Below are 23,351 nucleotides of genomic sequence, written 5' to 3'. Positions count from 1 at the left end.
GGACGCGGCTCACGCACGACTCACTTACGCCGGGCTGCCTGCGTCACAAAGCCAGCATTATATATCGATTGTGACGTGTCCCCGCGGCCGACCAATCACGGGGCAGCTCACTACCTGGAAAGGGGCGTTACGGCGGGAGACGTGCTACATTGACGTCAATCCGCTAAAAGCCGGTGCGAACCGGTTGAACAATTCTAGAACCCATGTCGTGTATGAAGGAGGGGCGCTGCGGAGGCGGTGATAACGCTGTCGTGTGATAAGGGTTAGGGTCAGATACTTATCCTGTACATTATGGGGGATGTGACCGGGGCTGAGGCGGCTGGTATTATCGGTGATAGCTAGTACTGAGGTGATTTGTAGGCGCTGGAATAGTGCGGACTGGCCAATCACATTGCAGCTGTCTTGTATCCATGGCGGACTACGAAAGCTGATTGGTGGACGCGGCTGACTCGCTTTCTTCGTCTTGTAGTTTCCACACGGACTGTCTCTGTGCAGTTTATATCCATGGAAGCAGCTACTGGAGCCTGCGTTCACACACAGCGTTTTTTTCTTTTTAACAAGGCCTCTGCAAAATAAAAAAGAAGCAATCTGATTGGTTGTTATGGGCAACTCAGCAAGTTTCCTCTGGACAAGTTTTGATAAATCTCCCCATAGTGCCAGCGGTTCCTGCAGCAATTTTCGCACATTTTAGGGGGTCTTGTTTTGCTGTTAAAATGACGTTATCTTTATTTGTTAGGTTCAAACGGTTAACCCCTTAAGGACACAGGTCATATCTGTATGCCCCCATTTCCGAGTCCTTAAGAACTCAGGGCGTATGGGTACGCCCTGCGTTCTTCCGGCCCCTGCCGCTCGCCGGGCAGGCACTGGACCGGGATGCCTGCTGATATCGTTTAGCGGGGATCCCGGCATATCGCCCAGGTCCTGAGGTCCCCCCATTTCGTCGCAAATTGCCGTTCAATTCCGACCTGTGATTTGAGGCTATTCCGGGTCAAATGGGTCTCTAGTGACACGGGAAAAAAGGGTGAATGGGGCTGTCCGAGACACCCCTATTCCCCCTTAACCAGCAGGTGTGAGGTGGCACGGGTGTCGCCTCACAATCGTGATTGATTGGTCGGAACGTCTGACCAATCACGGACCTGCGGAGTTGATGGCGGCGACAGGAGCAGCAGGATCAGTGGCAGCAGCGGTGGCTGTCCCGGCGGCAGGATACAGCAGGAGGTGAGGCCTGTTCACCTCCTGCTGTTGCTTAGCAACAACTCTCGGCATGCAAAGCCAAAGGGCATGCTGGGAGTTGTAGTTTTGCAATAGCTGGAGTTCCAACTACAACACCCAGCATGCCCTTTGGTATTCTGTGCATGCTGGGGGTTGTAGTTATGCAACAGCTGGAGGCACATTTTTTTCTATGAAAAGTGTGCATCCAGCTGTTGCATAACTACAACTCCCAACATGCACAGACTACCAAAGGGTATGCTAGGAGTTGTAGCAGTGTGCCTCCAGCTGTTGCAAAACTACAACTTTCAACATGCTGTCAATGCATGCTGATTGTTAGAGTTTAGCAACAGCTGAAGACACATTGGTTGTGAAACAGTTTGTTACCTAACTCTGTGTTTTGCAACCAGTGTGCCTCCAGTTGTTGCAAAAATACAACTCCCAGCATGCACTAAGAGACTGTACATACCCCATATGTGGGTGTAAAATGCTCTGCGGGCTCAGAAGTGAGAGCGCACTATGTACATTTGAGGCCTAAATAGGTGATTTGCCCAGGGGTGGCTGATTTTACAGCGGTTCTGAAATAAACGCAAAAAAAAAAATACCCACATGTGACCCGATTTTGGAAACTACACCCCTCACGGAACGTAACGAGGAGTATTAACCCCTTAAGGATGCAGAGTTTTTCGGTTTTTGCACTATCGTTTTTTCCTCCTCACCTTTTAACCCCTTAAGGACACAGCCCATTTTCACCTCTAGGACGCAGCCCTTTTTTGCACATCTGACCACTGTCACTTTAAACATTAATAACTCTGGAATGCTTTTACTTATCAATCTGATTCCGAGATTGTTTTTTCGTGACATATTCTACTTTAACATAGTGGTAAATTTTTGTGGTAACTTGCATCCTTTCTTGGTGAAAAATCCCCAAATTTGATGAAAAATGTGAAAATTTTGCATTTTTCTAACTTTGAAGCTCTCTGTTTGTAAGGGAAATGGATATTCCAAATATTTTTTTTTTTGGATTCACATATACAATATGTCTACTTTATATTTTCATCATAAAATTGATGTGTTTTTACTTTTGGAAGACACCAGAGGGCTTCAAAGTTCAGCAGCAATTTTACAATTTTTCACAAAATTTTCAAACTCGCTATTTTTCATGGACCAGTTCAGGTTTGAAGTGGATTTGAAGGGTCTTCATATTAGAAATACCCCATAAAAGACCCCATTATAAAAACTACACCCCCCCAAAGTATTCAAAATCACATTCAGTAAGCGTTTTAACCCTTTAGGTGTTTCACAGGAAAAGCAGCAAAGTGAAGGAGAAAATTCAAAATCTTCATTTTTTACACTTGCATGTTCTTGTAGACCCAATTTTTGAATTTTTACAAGGGGTAAAAGGATAAATTTTATACTTGAATTTGTAGCCCAATTTCTCTCGAGTAAGCACATACCTCATATGTCTATGTAAATTGTTCGGCGGGCGCAGTAGAGGGCTCAGAAGCAAAGGAGCGACAAGGGGATTTTGGAGAGTACGTTTTTCTGAAATGGTTTTTTGGGGGCATGTTGCATTTAGGAAGCCCCTATGGTGCCAAAACAGCAAAAAAAAAAAAAACATGGCATACCATTTTGGAAACTAGACCCCTTGAGGAACGTAACAAGGAATTAAGTGAGCCTTAATACCCCACAGGTGTTTCATGAGTTTTGCATATGTAAAAAAAAAAAAAAATGTTTCACTAAAATGTGTTTCCCCCCAAAATTTCTCATTTTTGCAAGGGTTAATAGCAGAAAATACCCCCCAAAATTTGTAACCCCATCTCTTCTGAGTATGGAGGTACCCCATAAGTTGACCTGAAGTGCATTACGGGCGAACTACAATGCTCAGAAGAGAAGGAGTCATATTTGGCTTTTTGAGAGCAAATTTTGCTCGGGGGGCATGTCGCATTTAGGAAGCCCCTATGGTGCCAGGACAGCAAAAAAAAAAACGACATGGCATACCATTTTGGAAACTAGACTCCTTGAGGAACGTAACAAGGGATAAAGTGAACCTTAATACCCCACAGGTGTTTCACGACTTTTGCATATGTAAAAAAAAAATTGTTTTTTTTTACCAAAAATGCTTGGTTTAGCAAAAATTTTACATTTTTAAAAAAGGTAATAGCAGAAAATACCACCAAAATTTGAAGCCCAATTTCTCCCGATTCAGAAAATACCCAATATGGGGATGAAAAGTGCTCTGCTGGCGCACTACAGGTCTCAGAAGAGAAGGAGTCACATTTGGCTTTTTGGAAGCAAATTTTGCTCTGGGGGCATGCCGCATTTAGGAAGCACCTATGGTGCCAGGACAGAAAAAAAAACCCACATGGCATACCATTTTGGAAACTAGACCCCTTGGGGAACGTAACAAGGGGTAAAGTGAACCTTAATACCCCACAGGTGTTTCACGACTTTTGCATATGTAAAAAAAAAAAAAATTTTTTTACACTAAAATGCTTGTTTTCCCCCAAATTTTACATTTTTACAAGGGATAATAGCAGAAAATACCCCCCAAAATTTGTAACCCCATCTCTTCTGAGTATGGAAATACCCAATAAGTGGACGTGAAGTGCACTGGGGGTGAACTACAATGCTCAGAAGAGAAGGAGCATCATTGAGCTTTTGGAGAGAGAATTTGGCCATGTGCATTTCCAAAGCCCCCCCCGTGGTGCCAGAACAGTGAACCCCCCCACATGTGACCCCATTTTTAAAACTACACCCCTCACGGAAGGTAATAAGGGGTGCAGGGAGAATTTAAACCCCACTGGCATTTGACGGATCTTTGGAACAGTGGGCTGTGCAAATTAAAAATTAAATTTTTCATTTTCACAGACCCCTGTTTCAAAGATCTGTCAGACACCTGTGGGGTGTAAATGCCCACTGTACCCCTTATTACATTCCGTGAGGGGTGTAGTTTCCAAAATGGGGTCGCATGTGGATATTTATTGTTTTGCACTTATGTCAGAACCGCTGTAAAATCAGCCACCCCTGTGCAAATCACCAATTTAGACCTCAAATTTACATGGTGCACTCTCCCTTCTGAGCCTTGTTGTGCGCCCCCAGAACACTTTGCGCCCACATATGGGGTATCTCCGTCCTCAGGAGAAATTGCGTTACAAATTTTGGAGGCTTTTTTTCTTTTACCGCTTGTGAAATTTTAAAGTATGGGGCAACACCAGTATGTTAGTGTACAAAAATGTTTTTTTTTTTTACACTAACATGCTGGTGTAGACCCAAACTTTACCTTTTCATAAGGGGTAAAAGGAGAAAAAGCCCCCCAAAATTTGTTAGGCAATTTCTCCCGAGTACGGCGATACCCCATATGTGGCCCTAAACTGTTGCCTTGAAATATGCCAGGGCTCCGAAGTGAGAGAGCGCCATGTGCATTTGAGGCCTAAATTAGGGATTTGCATAGGGGTGGACATAGGGGTATTCTACACCAGTGATTCTCAAACAGGGTGCCTCCAGCTGTTGCTAAACTCCCAGCATGCTTGGACAGTCAATGGCTGTCCGGAAATGCTGGGAGTTTTTGTTTTGCAACAGCTGGAGGCTCCGTTTTGGAAACACTGCTGTAGGATACGTTTTTCATTTTTATTGGGGGGGAAGGGATGGGGGGGGGGGCAGTGTACGTGTGTATATGTAGTGTTTTACTCTTTATTTTATGTTAGTGTAGTGTAGTGTTTTTAGGTTACATTCACACTGACGGCGGATTACACTGAGTCTCCCGCTAGGAGTTTGAGCTGCGGCTGCAGCTCAAACTTGAAGCAGGGAACTCACTGTAATTCGTCGCCAGTGTGAATGTAACCTGTACATTCACATGGGAGGGGGGGGGGGGGGAACTACAACTCCCAGCATGCACTGACAGAACATGCATGCTGGGAGTTGTAGTTTTGCAACAGCTGGAGGCACACTGGTTGGAAAATACTGAGTTAGGTAATAGAACCTATTACCTAATAGGTATGACTAAGGCTTTGTTGTAAAGCCGAAACGCGTCACTGTACCCTGTGTTCCTGTTATGACCATCTGGTGAATAAATATTATCCTCCGAGTTTCTGGACGCTGGACTCCTCTTTCTTCTGCTGTTCAATTGGGCGAGGTCCGCGCTCTGTCCGTGCGCACCTGGGGTGAGCTGAAGCATTGCTGTTTCTTTATCTTACAACTCTCAGCATGTACTGATTGCCAAAGGGAATGCTGGGAGATGTAGTTATGCAACAGCTGGAGGCACGCAAGTACAACTCCCAGCATGCCGAGACAGCCATTTGCTGTTCCTGAATGCTGGGAGTTGTAGTTTTGCAAGATTTAGAGGGGTTCAGGCTGGAGATCACTGACAGTGGTCTCTAAACTGTGGCCCTCCAGATGTTGCAAAACTACAAATCTCAGCATGCTAAGACAGCAAACTGCTGTCTGGGCATGCTGGGAGTTGTAGTTTTGTAATATCTGGAGGGCTACAGTTTAGAGACCACTGTCAGTGATCTCCAGCCTGAACCCCTCCAAATCTTGCAAAACTACAACTCCCAGCATGCCAACACAGCAAACAGCTGTCAAGGCATGGTGGGAGTTGTAGTTTTGCAACATCTGGAGGGCGACAGTTTAGAGACCACTCTCTAAACTGTCGCCCTGCAGATGTTGCTAGGCAACAGACTCTGCACACGCGGCGTCATACTTACCTCCACCGCCGCCGTTATCACAGCCGCCGCCGCCGGGTAAGTGACCGCCGCTGCCGCCGCCGCTATTACACGGTTCCCCCCGCTGTGCCCGGACACCGATGGGTGGGCATAGCGGGGGGAACCGAACTTTAACCCCCCCCGCCCCCAGTCTGCTATTGGTCGGTCGCTCCGCCGATCAATAGCAGGGATAGGAGGGGTGGCAACCCTGCCACCTCACTCCTATCTCTTCAAGGGGGATCGAGGGTGTCTTGGACACCCCCGATCCCCCTTATTTTATCGCGGCGCCGCGATTGATGGGCAGGGGGAGAGCGCTCCCCCTGCAAACACCGTAGATGCTGTGATCAGAACTGATCACGGCATCTATGGGGTTAATGCTGCCGGGACCAGCGCGATCGCGGCCCCGGCAGCTGCGGTGGGACTCCGGCTGTGATTGACAGCTGAGTCCCAACCGCGATCTCCTGCGCTGCCTGTGGCAGAGCAGGAGATCACTTGGACGTATGCATACGTCCATTTGCGCGAACGTGTAATTCGCCTGGACGTATGCATACGTCCAATAGCGGGAAGGGGTTAAAAATCATAACCCTTTCAAGTTTTTACCTAAAAATACATATGATGGCTTATTTTTTGCGCCACCAATTCTACTTTGTAATGACATCAGTCATTTTACCCAAAAATCTACAGCGAAACGGGAAAAAAAATAATTGTGCAACGAAATTGAAGAAAAAGCACCATTTTGTAACTTTTGGGGGCTTCCGTTTCTATGCAGTACATTTTTCTGTAAAAATGACACCTTTATCTTTATTCTGTAGGTTCATACGGTTAAAATGATACCCTACTTATGTAGGTTTGATTTTGTCGTACTTCTGGAAAAAATCATAACTACATGCATGGAAATTTATACGTTTAAAATTGTCATCTGACCCCTATAACTTTTTTTTTTTTTTTTTTTTCTGCTTATCGGGCGGTATGAGGGCTCATTTTTTGCGCCGTGATCTAAAGTTTTTAGCGGTACCATTTTTGTTTTGATCTGACTTTTTGATCGCTTTTTATTCATTTTTTCATGATATAAAAAGCAACCAAAAAGACGTTATTTTGGACTTTGGAAATTTTTTGCGCGTATGCCATTGACTGTGCAGTTTAATGATATATGTTTATAGTTCGGACATTTACGCACGCGGCGATACCACATATGTTTATATTTATTTTTTATTTACATGTTTTTTTTTTTTTTTATGGGAAAAGGGGGGAGGGATTTGAACTTTTATTAAGGAAAGGGTTAAATCACATTTATTAACTTTTTTTTTACACTTTTTTTTTGCAGTGTTATAGCTCCCATAGGGGGCTATAACATTGCATACACTGATTTGTTCAGTGTTATCGGCGGTTGATTGCTCAAGCCTGCATCTCACGCTTGGAGCAATCAATCGCCGAAGGGACATGCCGGAGGAAGGTAAGAGGACCTTCACTCGTGTCCCAGCTGATTTTCACTACGGTGGTCCCGATCAGCCCCACTGAGCAGCCGGGCAGCTTTCACTTTCGTTACGTTCAAAGTTGATCGCCTCGTCTAAAGGGATAATGGCGCGTGGTACCGCATTCGCTGCCGCGCGCTATTAGCCCCGGGTCCCGGCTTCAGATACATGCTGGGACCGACCCGATATGATGCGGGGTCACCGTGTGACCCCGCGTTGTATCGCGGGAGCCGGCCAAGGCTGTAAATATACGTCCTTGGTTGTTAAGGGGTTAATGAAAATTCTTCAAAGTTGGATGGGAAAATGAAAAACATTTTTCACTTAAATGCTGGTGTTACCCTAAATTTTTCATTTTCACAAGGGAAAATAGGAAAAAAGCCCCCAAAATTTGTAACCCCATTTCATCTGAGTAAGAATATACCCCATACGTGGATGTAAAAATCTCTGCGGGCGAACTACAATGCTCAGAAGAGAAGGAGCTCTATTGGGCTTTTGAAGAGAAAATGTGTCCAGAATTGAAGGCCACGTGTGTTTACAAAGCCCCCATAGTGCCAGAACAATGGACCCCCCCACATGTAACCCCATTTTGGAAACTACACCCCTCACGTAATGTAATAAGGGGTACAGTGAGCATTTACCCCCACAGGTGTCTGACAGATTTTTGGAACAGTGGTCCTTGAAATTGAGAAATTAAATTTTTCATTTGCACAGCCCACTGTTCCAAAGATCTGTCAAACACCAGTGGGATGTAAATACTCACTGCACCCCTTATTAAATTCTGTGAGGGTTGTAGTTTCCAAAATAGGGTCACATGTGGGGGGGTCCACTCTTCTGGCAGCACGAGGGACTTTGTAAACGCACATGGCCCCTGACTTCCATTCCAAACAATTTTTTTTTCCAAAAGCTCAATGGCGCTCCTTCTCTTCTGAGCATTGTGCGCCAGCAGAGCACTTGACGTCCACACATGGGGTATTTCAATACTCTGAAGAGATGGGGTTACAGATTTTGGGCGGCATTTTGTCCTATTATCCCTTGTAAAAATTTTAAATTTGAGGGAAAACTAGCATTTTAGAGAAAAAAAAAAATCATTTACACATCCAACTTTAACAAAAAGTCGTCAAACACCTGTGGGGTGTTAGGGCTCACTGGACCCCTTGTTACGTTCCTTTAGGGGTGTAGTTTCCAAAATAGTATGCCATGTGGGGTTTTTTTTTTTTTTTTTTTTGCTGTTCTGGCACCATAGGGGCTTCCTAAATGTGACATGCCCCCCAAAAACCATTTCAGAAAAACTCATTCTCCAAAATCCCACTGTCGCTCCTTCCCTTCTGAGCCCTCTACTGCGCCCGCCGAACACTTGACATACACATATGAGGTATTTGCTTACTCGAGAGAAATTGGGTTACACAATTTAGGAAGATTTCTCTCCTTTTACCCCTTGTAAAAATTCAATAACTGGGTCTACAAGAACATACCAGTGTAAAAAATTAAGATTTTGAATTTTCTCCTTCAATTTGCTGCTATTCATGTGAAACACCTACAGGGTTAACAAACCTTTTAAATGTCATTTTGAATACTTTGAGGGTTGCAGTTTTTATAATGGGGTAACTTATGGGGTATTTCTAATAAGAAGGCCCTTCAAATCCGCTTCAAAACTGAACTGGTCCCTGAAAAATTTCGATTTTGAACATTTTGTGAAATATTGGAAAATTGCTGCTATACTTTGAAGCCCTCTGATGTCTTCCAAACGTAAAAACATGTCAACTTTATGATGCAATCATAAAGTAGACATGTTGTATATGTGAATCAATATATAATTTATTTGGAATATTCATTTTCCTTATAAGCAGAGAGCTTCAAAGTAAAAAAAAAAATGCTAAATTTTCAATTTTTTAGCAAATTTTGGAATTTTTCACGAAGAAATTATGCAAGTATCGACAAAATGTTACCACTAACCTAAAGTAGAATATGTCACAAAAAAAAAACAATCTCGGAATCAGAATGAAAGTTAAAAGCATCCCAGAGTTATTAATGCTTAAAGTGAAAGTGGCCGGGTCCTACAGTGAAAATTGGCTGGGTCCTTAAGGGCTTAAAGGGGTTATCCGGCCAAAGACATCTTATGCCCCATCCAAAGAATAGGGGTTAAGATGTCTGATCGTGGGGGCCCCGTCGCGGACCCCCCCCCCTTCCCCCGTGTTCTTCGTGCAGAACCCCATGCAGGGCTGTGTCTCCAGTCTCGGAAAGCTTTCTTTTTCCGGGACTGGAGACGTGACGTAACGCCATGCCCCCTCCATCCATGTGTATGTGAGGGGACATGGCGGCCGTCATGGGGTAAAAAGGGGTACTCCGGTGCTAAGACATCTTATCCCCTATCCAAAGGATAGGGGATAAGATGCTTGATCGCGGGAGTCCCTCTGCTGGGGACCCCCGTGATCTTGCACGTGGCACCCCGTTTATAATCAGTCCCCGGAGCGTGTTCTCTCCGGGTCTGATTACCGGCGACCACAGGGCCGACGGCGTGTGACGTCACGCTCCCGTCCCCGTGTGATGTCACGCTCCGCCCCTCAATGCAAGCCTATGGGAGGGGGCGTGATAGCTGTCTAAGCACCGGAGTACCCCTTTAACATGAAACTTGGCACACGTTACTTATATGTCAACAACAAATATGATAGGTAATTTAACCCTTACTCACCTCAATTTTCTAGGGTCAGGGTTTTTGTTTAAAGTCCCATACAAGTCTATGGGAAATATATGTTACTGCATAACTTCCTAACGGCTAGAGATATTTCGATAATACATGGTCACATGTTACTTATATGTCCACTTAAAATAGAGGATAGTTAAAGGAGTACTCTAGTGCAGAGTATTCCTGCTCCGTCCTACCCGGGCTGCAAAATAAATGAAAATGAACCATCACTCACCTCCCTGGGTTCCCGCGGAGCACCACTACAGCTGATCGGTCCTCCGGTCCATCTCCTTCATACTTCCTGGTGTAACGAAGCGTCACATGGCGCTCAGCCTATCGCCGGCCGAGGCGGAACATCGCAGCGGCCGGCGATAGGCTGAGCGCCATGTGACGCTTCGTTTCACCCGGAAATATGAAGGAGATGGACTGGAGGACCGATCAGCTGTAGTGGCGCTCCGCGGGAACCCAGGGAGGTGAGTGATGGTTCATTTTCATTTATTTTGCAGGACGGAGCAGGAATACTCTGCACTAGAGTACTCCTTTAATTTAACCCTTAACTACCCCCATTTGTGAGGTAGTCCCATGCAAATCAATGGGAAATGTATGTTCCCACATAACTTCCATACGGCTGGAGATATTTCAATAATACCTGGTAGACATATTACTTATATGTCAAATAAAGAGATATGATAGTTAAATTAACCCTTACCTTATATAAAAGATGGGTTTTTGTTTCAAGTCCCATGCAAGTTTATGGGACTTCCAGTATCTTACTCCAGGTTAGAGGATGTGGATCCTCTAACCTGTGTGGCTGATGACTTGGACCATATCAGGGAGCGGAGTCTAAGGTGCCGCTGGTCTTTACCAGAGCCCGCCGCAAGGCAGGATTGGCTTGCTGTGGCAGGCGACACCCAGGTCGCTACCCCCCGACATGGCTCAACCACACAGATAGCTGGGCTAGGCGAGGTACAGAAGGATAAGAGATGAAGAAGGAGTCCAGCACTGCAGTGAAGGCAGCTTTATTAAGTGAGGAGCAAGCAATAAAAGCACACTAGTCAGACATGTTTCTATAAAGTCGTACATTAATTGTAATTACACAAATGTGGTGTACATCATAGAATGCTCACTCTGTCAACTCAAGTATGTGGGTTACACAACCAGAAAGTTAAAAACCAGAGCTTTAGAGCATTTAAATGACATTGCCACTGCGTCGAGCAGACACAGATCAGCTGCATCTGCCCATTTTCAAACTGTGCATCATGGTAATACGAGTGGTTTTACTATCTATGCTATTGAACTCGTTAAATCTAGCATTAGAGGAGGATGTATCAGGAAAAAATTAGCTGACAGAGAAGCTTTCTGGCAGTTTACCTTAGGAACACGTAGTCCCACAGGATTAAATATCCGACGGGAACTATTGTTCCATTATTAATTTTATATATTTTGCCCTGTTCTCTTGCCCTCTTGTTAGTTTCCAGCCTTTTGGTATGTGGTATTATATATTTTACTCATGTATTTTGATACACTTTTTATATATATCTTTTTATATATACATCTTTTGTATTTTGTATACAATAAATGTATATTGTGCATTTTACCTGCATACCTCGATCCCTGTCTATCAGTGTGATGCCAGGTACATGGGTGTTGTTTCATCTTCCCCCACCCTTTGATTTGGGTATATAATGGCTCACCTGTGCTCACACTGACGTCACCGAGGAAGAGCGTTTGCGCTTGAAACATGTCTGACTAGTGTGCTTTTATTGCTTGCTCCTCACTTAATAAAGCTGCCTTCACTGCAGTGCTGGACTCCTTCTTCATTTCCAGTATCCGGGGCGCCTGGCCGGGCACCGGTCCGTGCATAGCACGACACGGGAGGTGAGCTGCACTCTTTTCATTTCTTTACAGAAGGATAAGGCAGTAGCGTAGTCAAACGTAGCAGATGGACAAGGCAGGCAGCAAAGGTGCAAAGTCAAATAGCGTAGCAGAAGGTCTGGATACACGGGTAAGGCTAACAGGCTATAAGGGTCGCTTAAACTCAGTCTAGGGTCACTGAAGATTCGGCAGGGAAGTGTGGGAGGTGCAGGGACTTATAATGTGTCAGGTGCAACAACTAATTATGGACGTACTGGCCCTTTAAATTTCAGAGCTCTGGCGCACACGTGCCCTAGAAGACGGAGAAGTGCGCACCGGAGCTGAGACACAGAGGAGGAGGCGGCAGCGGTGCATGGTGAGTGGTGGGCTGGGACTCGCATGCGGGCATGTCCTGCGATGCGAACCCCAGCCCCGCTTGGAGGGGATTCAGGGACCATGCACTCACGGCCGGTACTTGCGGCCGGAGCGCAGTGTGACACTGGTAAATGTGTCAATCCTGCTTGCAAGCCACACCCCATCTCACAAAGACGCCCACATTTTAAGCCCCACCCCTTTTATTATCTACTCTTTTTGTGCATCGGTCTGGCTTGCAAATCATGCCCAGTCCCACAAAGCCACGTCCCCTTCTATTTTCTGCTTACAATATCTTCATCACAAATCAGTCCCACCTGAGGACAGGATATGAGGATGGAGCATAAGGACCGTATATGAAGACTGGATGTGAGGACGGGATAGGAGGACGGGAAATGAGGTCGAGATAGGAGGTTGGCATATGAGGTTGAGATATGAGGACGGGATATGAGGTCAAGATATGAGGACGGGATAGGAGGGTGGGATATGGGGTTGGGATATGGCAACAATATATGAGGAAAGAATATGAAGTCAAAAGCTTCCTCCTTTGTTGATTGCCTCCCCAACAAGGATTAGGAAGGAAAAACTGGGCAACGCCGGGTACTCAGCTAGTGTTTGTCAAAGAGAAACTGACAGCCTGTTCACCTGCACTGAACCCAATATACTGGGTTCTAGTGCGAGTGAATAACTCCAAAAAGAGGTATTGCGTACATTACTAGGTGTTATACTTTCAGAGTTTTGTCTGTTTAGTTATTCCTTCCTATTGCATATCTATGGGCAATGGAGGCAGGGAGCCGGCTTGCCAAGCTCCCGTGTCCTCAATATTTACCACCCGGCCTGCCCCCATAAGGAATATGCAAATGTATTCACGCTCAAGTTACTGAGACGTGAGAGCCTGTTGGTGGGGGTAAGGGACAGGAGCGGCTGCCTCGCTACACCCGGAAGGCAGTTGCGCTCACCTCCAGCAGGAAAGTGAATACATTTGCATATTCATTACGAGGGCGGGCGGTGAATATTGAGGAGACGGGAAGCTCTGCAAAGCTTCGACTCTATTGCGCACAGCAGCACAATAAGAAGAAATAAATAAACAGTCATAACTCGGAAGGTACTACACCAATTATTGTAAGTAATTCCTTTCAGAACTGTTCAACTGCACTATAAGCCACTTATATTGGGTTTAGTGCGGGTGAACAGGCCGTCAGGGACCAAGTAATAGAGAATTTTTCATGGGTGTGGGTTTGCCAAGAAACAAATTCTTTCATCTTGCATAGCTGGGAAAACTTGAGTGATCTTGGGAGGGGTAGTGGATTTCCTGTGTGCTAGGATAAGTTGTTGAGAAACAGAAAGCAAATGTGTTGCCAAACATGTGGAACTAGGATAGACATCAAAAGAAGGAACACCAAGAAGAACCAGTTTTCATGTGAATGGATAACTGCAATAAATTCATAAAAATGAAAAAACTCTGAGTCCTTAAGACGGTGGTTCCCAACCGTTTTCGATTCAGGGCACCCCTCGCAAAAAAAATAAAAATTGCGGGGCACCCCTTCCGAATAATATTCGATGCGTGACAAAAAAATAGGGCTATAAAGAAGCAATATACATCGGGGGAGATTTATCAAAACCTGTGCAGAGGAAAAGTTGCCCATACAAACGAATCCGATTGCTTCTTTCCTTTTGCAGAGAAGCGCGCTGATTGGTTGCTATGGGCAACTGGGCAACTTTTCCTTTGCACAGGTTTTGATAAATCTCCCACATCACCTATACATTTGTTAGCTATGTAGATTACAGTGCTACTATATACAGGACTCACAGGTGATGTGTTCTCTGATCGGAGTCGTTCACTTTTCTTTTTCTTCTCCATCTGGCCCGGACCATCATGATGGTTTCTTCCAGGCACAACTCTTTACCGCAGAACCTGCAAAGAAAAAAGCATATTAGGCTCTGCACTTTTCCAGCATCATCCTATCTTTTTTTCCACAAATATCTCCAGTCTCACAATGCCTCCTCCAGTCTCGCAATGCCTCCAGCAGCCTCACCCAGTGCTTCCAGCAGCCTCACACACAGTGCCCCCAGTAGCCTCACACATGCACACAATGTCCCCAGGAGCCTCACACAATGCCCCCAGGAGCCTCACACAATGCCCCCAGGAGCCTCACACAATGCCCCCAGCAGCCTCACACAAGGCCCCCAGCAGCCTCACACAATGCACAACAGCAGCCTCACACAATGCCCCCAGCAACCTCACACAATGCCTCCAGCAGCTTCACACACTGCCCCCAGCAGCTTCACACAATGCCCCCAGCAGCCTCACACACACAAACACACACTGCCTCCAGCAGCCACACACACACAATGCCTCCAACTGCCACACGCAATGCCTCCAGCATCCCTCAAATGCCTCCAGCAGCCACACACACACAATGCCTCCAGCAGCTCCACACACAATGCCTCCAACAGCCTCACATAATACCTCCAGCCTCCCCCAAATGCCTCCAACCTCTCTCCCACACACACACACTGCCTCCAGCATCCCCCAAATGCCTCCAACCTCTCTTCCCCATGCACACACACAATACTTCCAGCCTCTCCCAAAAGCCTCCAGCCCCCTCTCTCACACACAATGCCTCCAGCCTCTCCCACACACAAATACTGTACCTCCAACCTCTTTCAAATGCCTCCAGCCTTTAACCCACCCTGTTGCCTCCAGACTCCCAGCCACCCACCCACCACGGCCTTCATACTCCCCTATTGCCTCCAGACTCCCAGCAACCAACCACTATTGTCTCCAGCCAACCAACCACACCTTTTGCCTTCAGCCATCCACCCAAACGCCTCCAGCCACCCACCAACAATGCTTCCAGCCACTCACATTGCCACCAACGTTGCTTCCAGCCTCCTGCCTCCCAGTGCCATTGCCCTCATTCACACCCCCCCCACCATTGCTTCCATTCACCCCCCCCACCATTGCTTCCATTCACCCCCCCCACCATTGCTTCCATTCACCCCCCACCATTGCTTCCATTCACCCCCCCATGCCTGCTTCCATTCACCCCCCAGCCACCCACCCTTTCCACTGCTTTCATTCACCTCGCAGCCACCCATCCACTTCTGTCACTGATTCCATTCGCCCACCACCCACCTCTGCTTCCATTCACCCCCACTGCCCCTGCTTCCATTCACCCCCACTGCCCCTGCTTCCATTCACCCCCACTACCCCTGCTTCCATTCACCCCCTGCCCCTGCTTCCATTCACCCCCACTTCCCCTGCCTCCATTCACCCCCACTGCCCCTGCTTCCATTCACCCCCACTGCCCCTTCCTCCAATCACCCCCTCTGCCCCTGCTTCCATTCACCCCCACTACCCCTGTTTCCATTCACCCCCCCCCCGCTTCTGCCCCTGCTTACATTCACCCCCTGCTCCTGCCCCTTCTTACATTCACCCCCACCACTTCTGCCCCGATTACATTCACCCACCTCTGCCTCTGCTTACATTCAAAGCCCCCTTTCCATTCATGCGCTCCCGTTTTTATAAAAAAATCCCTGTTCTTTAACCTCACCTGTCCGCTGTCAGTAGTACTGCACTGTACTGTACGCGGGCTGCCGGGAATCGTCCCACATCGTCGCTGCAGTGACATGGACACTTCCTGCCCAGCGTCCGGACGCTGGATCCTCTCTGGTGGAAACGTCAGCGCATAAAAAAAAATAAAAATGTTATGGCCACTGGAGCCTGCAGCATCCCTGGCACCCCGGTTGGGAATCACTGCCCCCGGTGTGTGTAAGGTTTCTAGTACACCAATTTGTGTAAAAAGAGAATATTTTTAACTGTCTTTTTCTGGGTGGAGTCCAATGTGATAAATTTGCCCCCTAACACCAATTTGTGAGCTCTCCATTAAGAAGGGATAGATACATCTGGCACATAATTTTTAAGAAAATATGAATCACATGCTCTATTGTTTTTTACACCCAAGAATGGAGTCTACATTTTAGGCTGCTGTCACACTATGAGTATTCATTTGTTATTAAACATCCGTTTTCTGCATTGTATAATTAAAAAATGGATGTATAATAACGGATGAAATAACGGGTGCTAACGGCTGAATAATGTCCGTTAAAATAACAGGCATATTCAGACCTGTTATAACATCCGTCATGTACCGTTATTTTATGGCCGTTTTAACACCTCTGCCTACAGAGTCCCTCAGCAGGGACTACTACTACTCCCATAATGGAACAGACTTGTTTCCATGATGGGAGTAGTAGTTCACCGGCTGCGGGAGTCTGCCGGTGGGTGGGGAGGCTACATTAGTGTTTGTACTACTACCCCATCATGGAGCAGACTCTTGGCTGAGGGATTGATCGCACCGGGTCTCACTTCTGAGACCCGATGCAATCAGAAGTTATTAAACAGGGTAGTGGGCGGAATGTTCCGCTCCCCTGCGATGTATGGTGTATTTTTACTTTCACTTTTAAATTCCTCGCCGGGAGCCCTGAATGGCCACCACCGAGCCTCCCCGCCCGACATGTCCCTGCTGCTGCCCTGCTCCTGGCTCAATCAGCTCACTGCTCTATTATTCTCTGCTGCTCTTCTCCGTATCCGATGGAGATGAGCAGCAGAGAATAGAAATGTCCCAGCGGTGCGCTGATTGCGCTAGTAGCAGGGCAGCAGCAGGGACATGTAGGGCGGTGGTGACGGTGAATGAAGCCTACATGCGGGACATGTCGGCTTCATTCATTCAGCACCACCGGTTCCCGACATGTCCCGCAGCTGCCCTGCTCCAAGAAGATGAGGAGCAGGCAGCGGGAGGGGAAATAAGGACACTGGAGGGAATAAGGATAAGCACACTGGGGCCAATAAATTATTATAAACACACTGGGTCCAATTAATTATTATAAATATGCATGGGGGGCACACATTTGGGGGGTCAAATTAGTAGTTTAAAAACCCCGCCAGGAGCCCTGAATGGCTCCTCAGTGGCGGCCATTCAGGGCTCCCGGCGGGAAATTTAAAAGTGAAAGTAAAAATACACTGTACATCACAGGGGAGTGGAACATGCCACCCGCTCCCCTGTTTAACTCCTTGGGGACAGAGGGCGTATGCATACGCCCTCGCGTCCTGTCACTTAAGGACGGAGGGCGTATCCATACGCCCTCCGTATTTCCGATCCCTGCCGCTCGCTGGGCGGTGATCGGACCGGGATGCCTGCTGATATCTATCAGCAGGCATCCCGTGGCAATGCCTGGGGGGGGGTCCTGAGACCCCCCCATGTCGGCGATCGCAGCAAATCGCAGGTCAATTCAGACCTGCGATTTGCCGCGATCCGGGCAAATCTCCCGGAAAATAAGCGTGATCGGAGCTGTCAGAGACGGCTCCAACCAGCCTAAAGGATAGGAGCGAGGTGGCAGATTTGCCACCCCCTCCTATCCCCTGCCATTGGTCGGTCAGGCTGACCACCAATGGCAGGAGGTGGGCGGGGGGGGTTATAGTTCATTTCCCCCCGCTCTGCCCACCGATCGAAGTCGGTACAGAGCGGGGGGAACACGGGCAGCGAGGGGGGGGGGAACATGGCCCGGCTTACCCGGAACTGCGGCGGCATCCCAGAGCAGCGACGTCATCATCTGAGCAGCGGCCAGAAAGTGCGTTGGAGAAGGCTGCAGTGAAGATTGCGATAAGTGATCTTCACTGTGGCCTTCTAAAAGCTGCAAAACTACAACTCCCAGCATGCCCACACAGCCAAAGGCTGTCTGGGCATGCTGGGAGTTGTAGTTTTGCAACATCTGGAGGGTCACAGTTTGGAGACCACTGTGTAGTGGTCTCTAAACTGTGGTCCTCCAGATGTTGCAAAACTACAACTTTCAGCATGCACTGACTGTCTGGGCATGCTGGGAGTTGTAGTTTTGCAACATCTGAAGTGGCAGAGTTGGAGACCACTATATGGTGGTCTCCAAACTGTAGCCCTCCAGATGTTGCAAAACTACAACTCCCAGCATGGCCATACAGTCAGGGATGCTGGGCATGTAGTTCTGCAATATCTGGCCCTTCAGATGTTGCAGAACTACAACTCCCAGCATGCCTGGACAGTCTAGGCATGCTTGGAGTTGTAGTTTTGCAACATCTGGAGGGCTACAGTTTGGAGGCCACTACTTAGCGGTCTCCAAACTGTTCTTCCCCAGTTGTTGCATAACTACAACTCCTAGCATGCCCAGACTGTCCAGGCATGCTGGGAATTGTAGTTCTGCAACATGTGAAGGGCCAGATATTGCAGATCTACACGCCCAGCATCCCTGACTGTCTGGCCGTGCTGGGAATTGTAGTTTTGCAACAGCTGTAGGCACACTGGTTGGGAAACACTGAGCTAGAGTCTGTTTCCTAACTCAGTGATTCCAAACCGTGTGCCTCCAGCTGTTGCAAAACTACAACTCCCAGAGTCTTGCAACAGCTGGAGGCACATGGGCTGGAATCACTGAGCTAGAGTCTGTTTTCTCAGTGGTTCCCCACCAGTGTGCCTACAGCTGTTGTAAAACTACAACTCCCAGCATGTATGGTCTGTCAGTGCATTCTGGGAGTTGTCATTTTGCCACAGCTGAAGGTTTGGGGCGCCCCCCCCCCATGTGAATGTACAGGATACATTCACACGGGCGGGTTTACAGTGGGTTTCCTTCAAGGAAACTTACTGTGAACCCCTGCCTGTGTGAATGTACCCTAAAAACACTACACTAACAAATAATAAAAAGTTAAACACTACACATACACCCCCTTACACGTTGCCCCCCCCCCCCCCCCAATAAAAATGAAAAACGTCTCATACGGCAGTGTTTCCTAAACGGCGCCTCCAGCTGTTGCAAAACCACAGCTCCCAGTGTTGCCGGACAGCCATAGACTGTCCTGGCAGGCTGGGAGCCTTGCAACAGCTGGTGGCACCCTGTTTGGGAAACACTGCTGTAGGGTTTTGGAGGAGACAAGCCCAATCCTTGTAACCGGGTCCACCCCTATTACAAATTCCTAATTTAGGCCTCAAATGCGCATGGAGCTCTCTCATTTCAGAGCCCTGTCGTATTTCAAGGCAACAGTTTAGGCCCACATATGGGGTATATCCGTACTCGGGAGATATTGTGTTACAAATTTTGGGGGGATTTTTCTCCCATTACCCTTTGTAGAAATGGTAAATTTTGGAAAAAAAACTGCACTTTAGTGAAAAATTTTTCTTTTCATTTACACATCCGAATTTAACGAAAAGTCGTCAAACACCTGTGGGGTGTTAAGGCTCACCGGACCCCTTGTTACGTGCCTTGAGGGGTGTAGTTTCCAAAATAGTATGCCATGTGTTTTTTTTTTTGCTGTTCTGGCACCATAGGGGCTTCCTAAATGCGACATGCCTCACAAAAACCATTTCAGCAAAATTCACTCTCCAAAATTCCGTTGTCGCTCCTCCCCTTCTGAGCCCTCTACTGCGCCTGCCGAACACTTGACATACACATATGAGGTATTTCCTTACTCAAGAGAAATTGGGTTACACATTTTGGGGGGCTTTTTCTCCTATTACCCCTTGTAAAGTTTCAAAAACTGGGTCTACAAGAACATGCGAGTGTAAAAAATGAAGATTTTGAATTTTCTCCTTCACTTTGCTGCTATTCCTGTGAAACACCTAAAGGGTTAACAAACTTTTTGAATGTCATTTTGAATACTTTGAGGGGTGCAGTTTTTATAATGGGGTAATTTATGGTGTATTTCTAATATGAAGGCCCTTCAAATCCACCTCAAAACTGAACTGGTCCCTGAAAAATACAGATTTTGGAAATTTTGTGAAAAATTGGAAAATTGCTTCTGAACTTTGAAGCCCTCTGATGTCTTCCAAAAGTAAAAACATGTCAACTTTATGATGCAAACATAAAGTAGATATATTGTATTTGTGAATCAGTATATAATTTGGAATGTCTGTTTTCCTTACAAGCAGATAGCTACAAAGTTAGAAAAATGCTAAATTTTCTATTTTTTCATCAAATTTTGGAATTTTTCACCAAGAAATGATGCAAGTATCGACAAAAATTTACCACTAACATAAAGTAGAATATGTCACGAAAAAACTATCTCGGAATCAGAATGAAAATTAAAAGCATCCCAGAGTTATTAATGCTTAAAGTGACAGTGGTCAGAATTGCAAAAAATGCTCCCGTCCTTAGGGTTATAATGGGCTCCGTCCCCAAGGAGTTAATAACTTCTGATCACATTGGGTCTCGGAATTGAGACCCGGTGTGATCAATCCCTCAGCCCATGTACTACAACCCCCATCATGGAACAGAGCCTCCCCACCCACCGGCAGACTCCCGCAGCCGGGGAACCAATACTCCCATCATGGAAACAAGTCTATTCCATGATGGGAGTAGTAGTAGTCCCGGCTGCGGGAGTCTGTAGGCAGAGGTGTTAAAACGGCCATAAAATAACGGTACATGACGGATGTTATAACTGGTCTTAACGGATGAATAAGCCGTTATTTTGATGGACATTATTCAGCCGTTAGCACCCGTTATTTCATTCGTTATTATACATCCGTTTTTTAATTATACAATACAGAAAACGGATGCTTAATAACAAATGAATTCTCAGTGTGAAAGCAGCCTAAAATGTAGACTCCATTCTTGGGTGTATAAAAAATTATAAAGCCACCAAAAAAAAAAAATAATAATTAAACAGGGATCAATTTATGTGGGCGGACAGGGACCTAAAAATGTAGCCGACAATAACAAAAATGTAGAAAGGGGCCATTTAAATGTAAAAATAATATATTTTTTTATAATACATTTTACATTTTTTTTTATTAGTAATGTATTTTAACCCCTCAAGGATGCAGGGTTTTTCCATTTTTGCACTTTCGTTTTTTCCTCCTTACTTTTAAAAATCATAACCCTTTCAATTCTGCACCTAAAAATTCATATGAGGGCTTATTTTTTGCACCACCAATTCTACTTTGTAATGACATCAGTGATTTTACCCAAAAATCTACGGCGAAACCAAAAAAAAAAAAATAATTGTGCAACATGCGACAAAATTGAAGAAAAAACACCATTTTGGAAGTGTGTGTGTGTGTGTGTGTGTGTGTGTGTGTGTGGGGGGGTTCCATTTCTATGCAGTAAATTTTTCGGTAAAAATTACACTTTCTCTTTATTCTGTAGGTCCATACGGTTAAAATGATACCCTACTTATATAGGTTTGCTTTTGTCGTACTTCTGGAAAAAATCAAAACTACATGCACGAAAATTAATACGTTTAAAATTGTCATCTTCTGACCCCTAACTTTTTTATTTTACATGTACAGGGCGGTGATCTGAAATTTTTAGCGGTACCATTTTTGTATTGATCGGACCTTTGGATCGCTTTTTAATTTTTTCATGATCTAAAAGGTGACCAAAAATACACTATTTTGGACTTTGGTATTTATTTGTGTGTGCGCAGTTTAATTAACGATATCTTTTTAGAGTTTGGACATTTACACATGTGGTTATACCACACATGTTTATTTTTATTATGGTTACATATTTTTTATATGGAATTTGGGAAAAGGGGGGTGATTTCAACTTTTAATATTGAAGGGGTTAATGTTTGTGTTTTTAGAGGACTTTGCGGAGGAATCCTCAGATTCCTCATACAGATCAATGTGGTTTAATATAACCACACTGATCTGTGTGCTCTGCGTTCGATTGATAAAGCATGGCCCTGCCAGGCTTTATCATTCACAGCGCAGGAGCTGGCAGTGAAGGAGAGGTAAGCCCTCCAGCTACCCGGCATGCGATCACGCTGCGGGGGGGATCCACCCCACTGGTCCACCAGGGAGCTTTTAAATGTCCCTTTAGACACTGCTGTCAACTTTGACAGTGGCGATCTAAAGGGTTAGTAGCCGGTAGTGTTGAGCGGCATAGGCCATATTCGAATTCGCGAATATTCGCGAATATATGGACGAATATTCGTCTTATATTCGCGAATATTCGCATATTCGTTATATTCTCGTTTTATTTTCGCATATGCGAATATTCGCGTATGCGAAAATTAACATATGTGAATATTAGCATATGCAAGATTAACAAACGTGGAAATTCGCATATGCGAAAATTAGCATATGCAAATTTTCGCATATGCGAATTTTAGCACGCCAGTCTCACACAGTAGTATTACAGCCTTCTTTACACCACACAAGCTGGAAGCAGAGAGGGGTGATCACTGTGATGTGTACTGTGAAGAAAAAAAAAAAACAAAAAACGAATATTCGTAATTACGAATATATAGCGCTATATTCGCGAAATTCGCGAATTCGCGAATATGCGATATTCGCGAATAATATTCAAATTGCGAATATTCGCGAGCAACACTAGTAGCCGGCCCTCAGCTACAGGAATCAGCTGGGGGCCACGCAGTATGATGCGGGCTCGAGTCGGGAGCCCGCATCATACACCGCTTGCCGTCTCAGGACGAGACAGGTCGTCCTTCGTCGGCAACCGGTTAATATTGTGTTTAATAAAGTATGTGTGGTTCAATTTTTTTTCTCTCTATTTTTTAGGTAGTACTACTACTCACAGCATGAAACAGACTGTTCCATGATGGGAGCTGTAGTACCTGTACTAATAGACAGATCACAGCAGGTGTCACTTCTGACACCCGCTGCGAGCATTACTATCTATTGCAGCGATGCGAGCGCAGGAGAAAGCCACTCGCATCTATACATAATACAGGGGTATCACTAATGAAGAAATTTGTTATTTAGAATCGAGTCGAAGTTCAGATTCAGTCCAAATCAAATTTTACCTGAAATTTGGAACGAATTTAACTTCGTCAGATTCGATTCGCTCGTCTCTACTTTTTACATATAAAAAAAAGCTAAAGTCGACTTTACCATGATGAAATATCACAGAAAGGGAAGACCACATTACAATTACTTTGCTCTTTGAACCATCTTGATGCAATACCTTACATAGACAGACAGGAAAAAAGTCGGCATACTCCCCTCCTTAACAGTGTCATGCACAAAACATAACAGAAGTAAAAATCACCATTAGGTACTTGCCACATAA

General features: G+C 45.8%; 1 protein-coding gene across 1 annotated transcript in view; it reads left to right on the top strand.

Moving 5' to 3' along the window:
* Window positions 1–9: 9 nt before the first annotated feature.
* LGSN (lengsin, lens protein with glutamine synthetase domain) overlaps window positions 10–23,351 on the top strand; it is a 45,350-nt gene continuing 22,008 nt past the window's right edge. Inside the window, exons 1-2 of the mRNA XM_056565811.1 lie at window positions 10–173; window positions 12,215–12,297. Of these exons, the coding sequence (XP_056421786.1) occupies window positions 12,295–12,297 (3 nt within the window). The 5' untranslated portion in view covers window positions 10–173; window positions 12,215–12,294. The remainder of the gene's footprint in view (window positions 174–12,214; window positions 12,298–23,351) is intronic.

The sequence above is a fragment of the Hyla sarda genome, chromosome 3, assembly GCF_029499605.1.
Source record: "Hyla sarda isolate aHylSar1 chromosome 3, aHylSar1.hap1, whole genome shotgun sequence".
Taxonomy (NCBI): Eukaryota; Metazoa; Chordata; class Amphibia; order Anura; family Hylidae; genus Hyla; species Hyla sarda.
The sequence above is the reverse complement of the archived record's forward strand: the minus strand, read 5'-3'. Positions and strand labels throughout refer to the sequence as shown.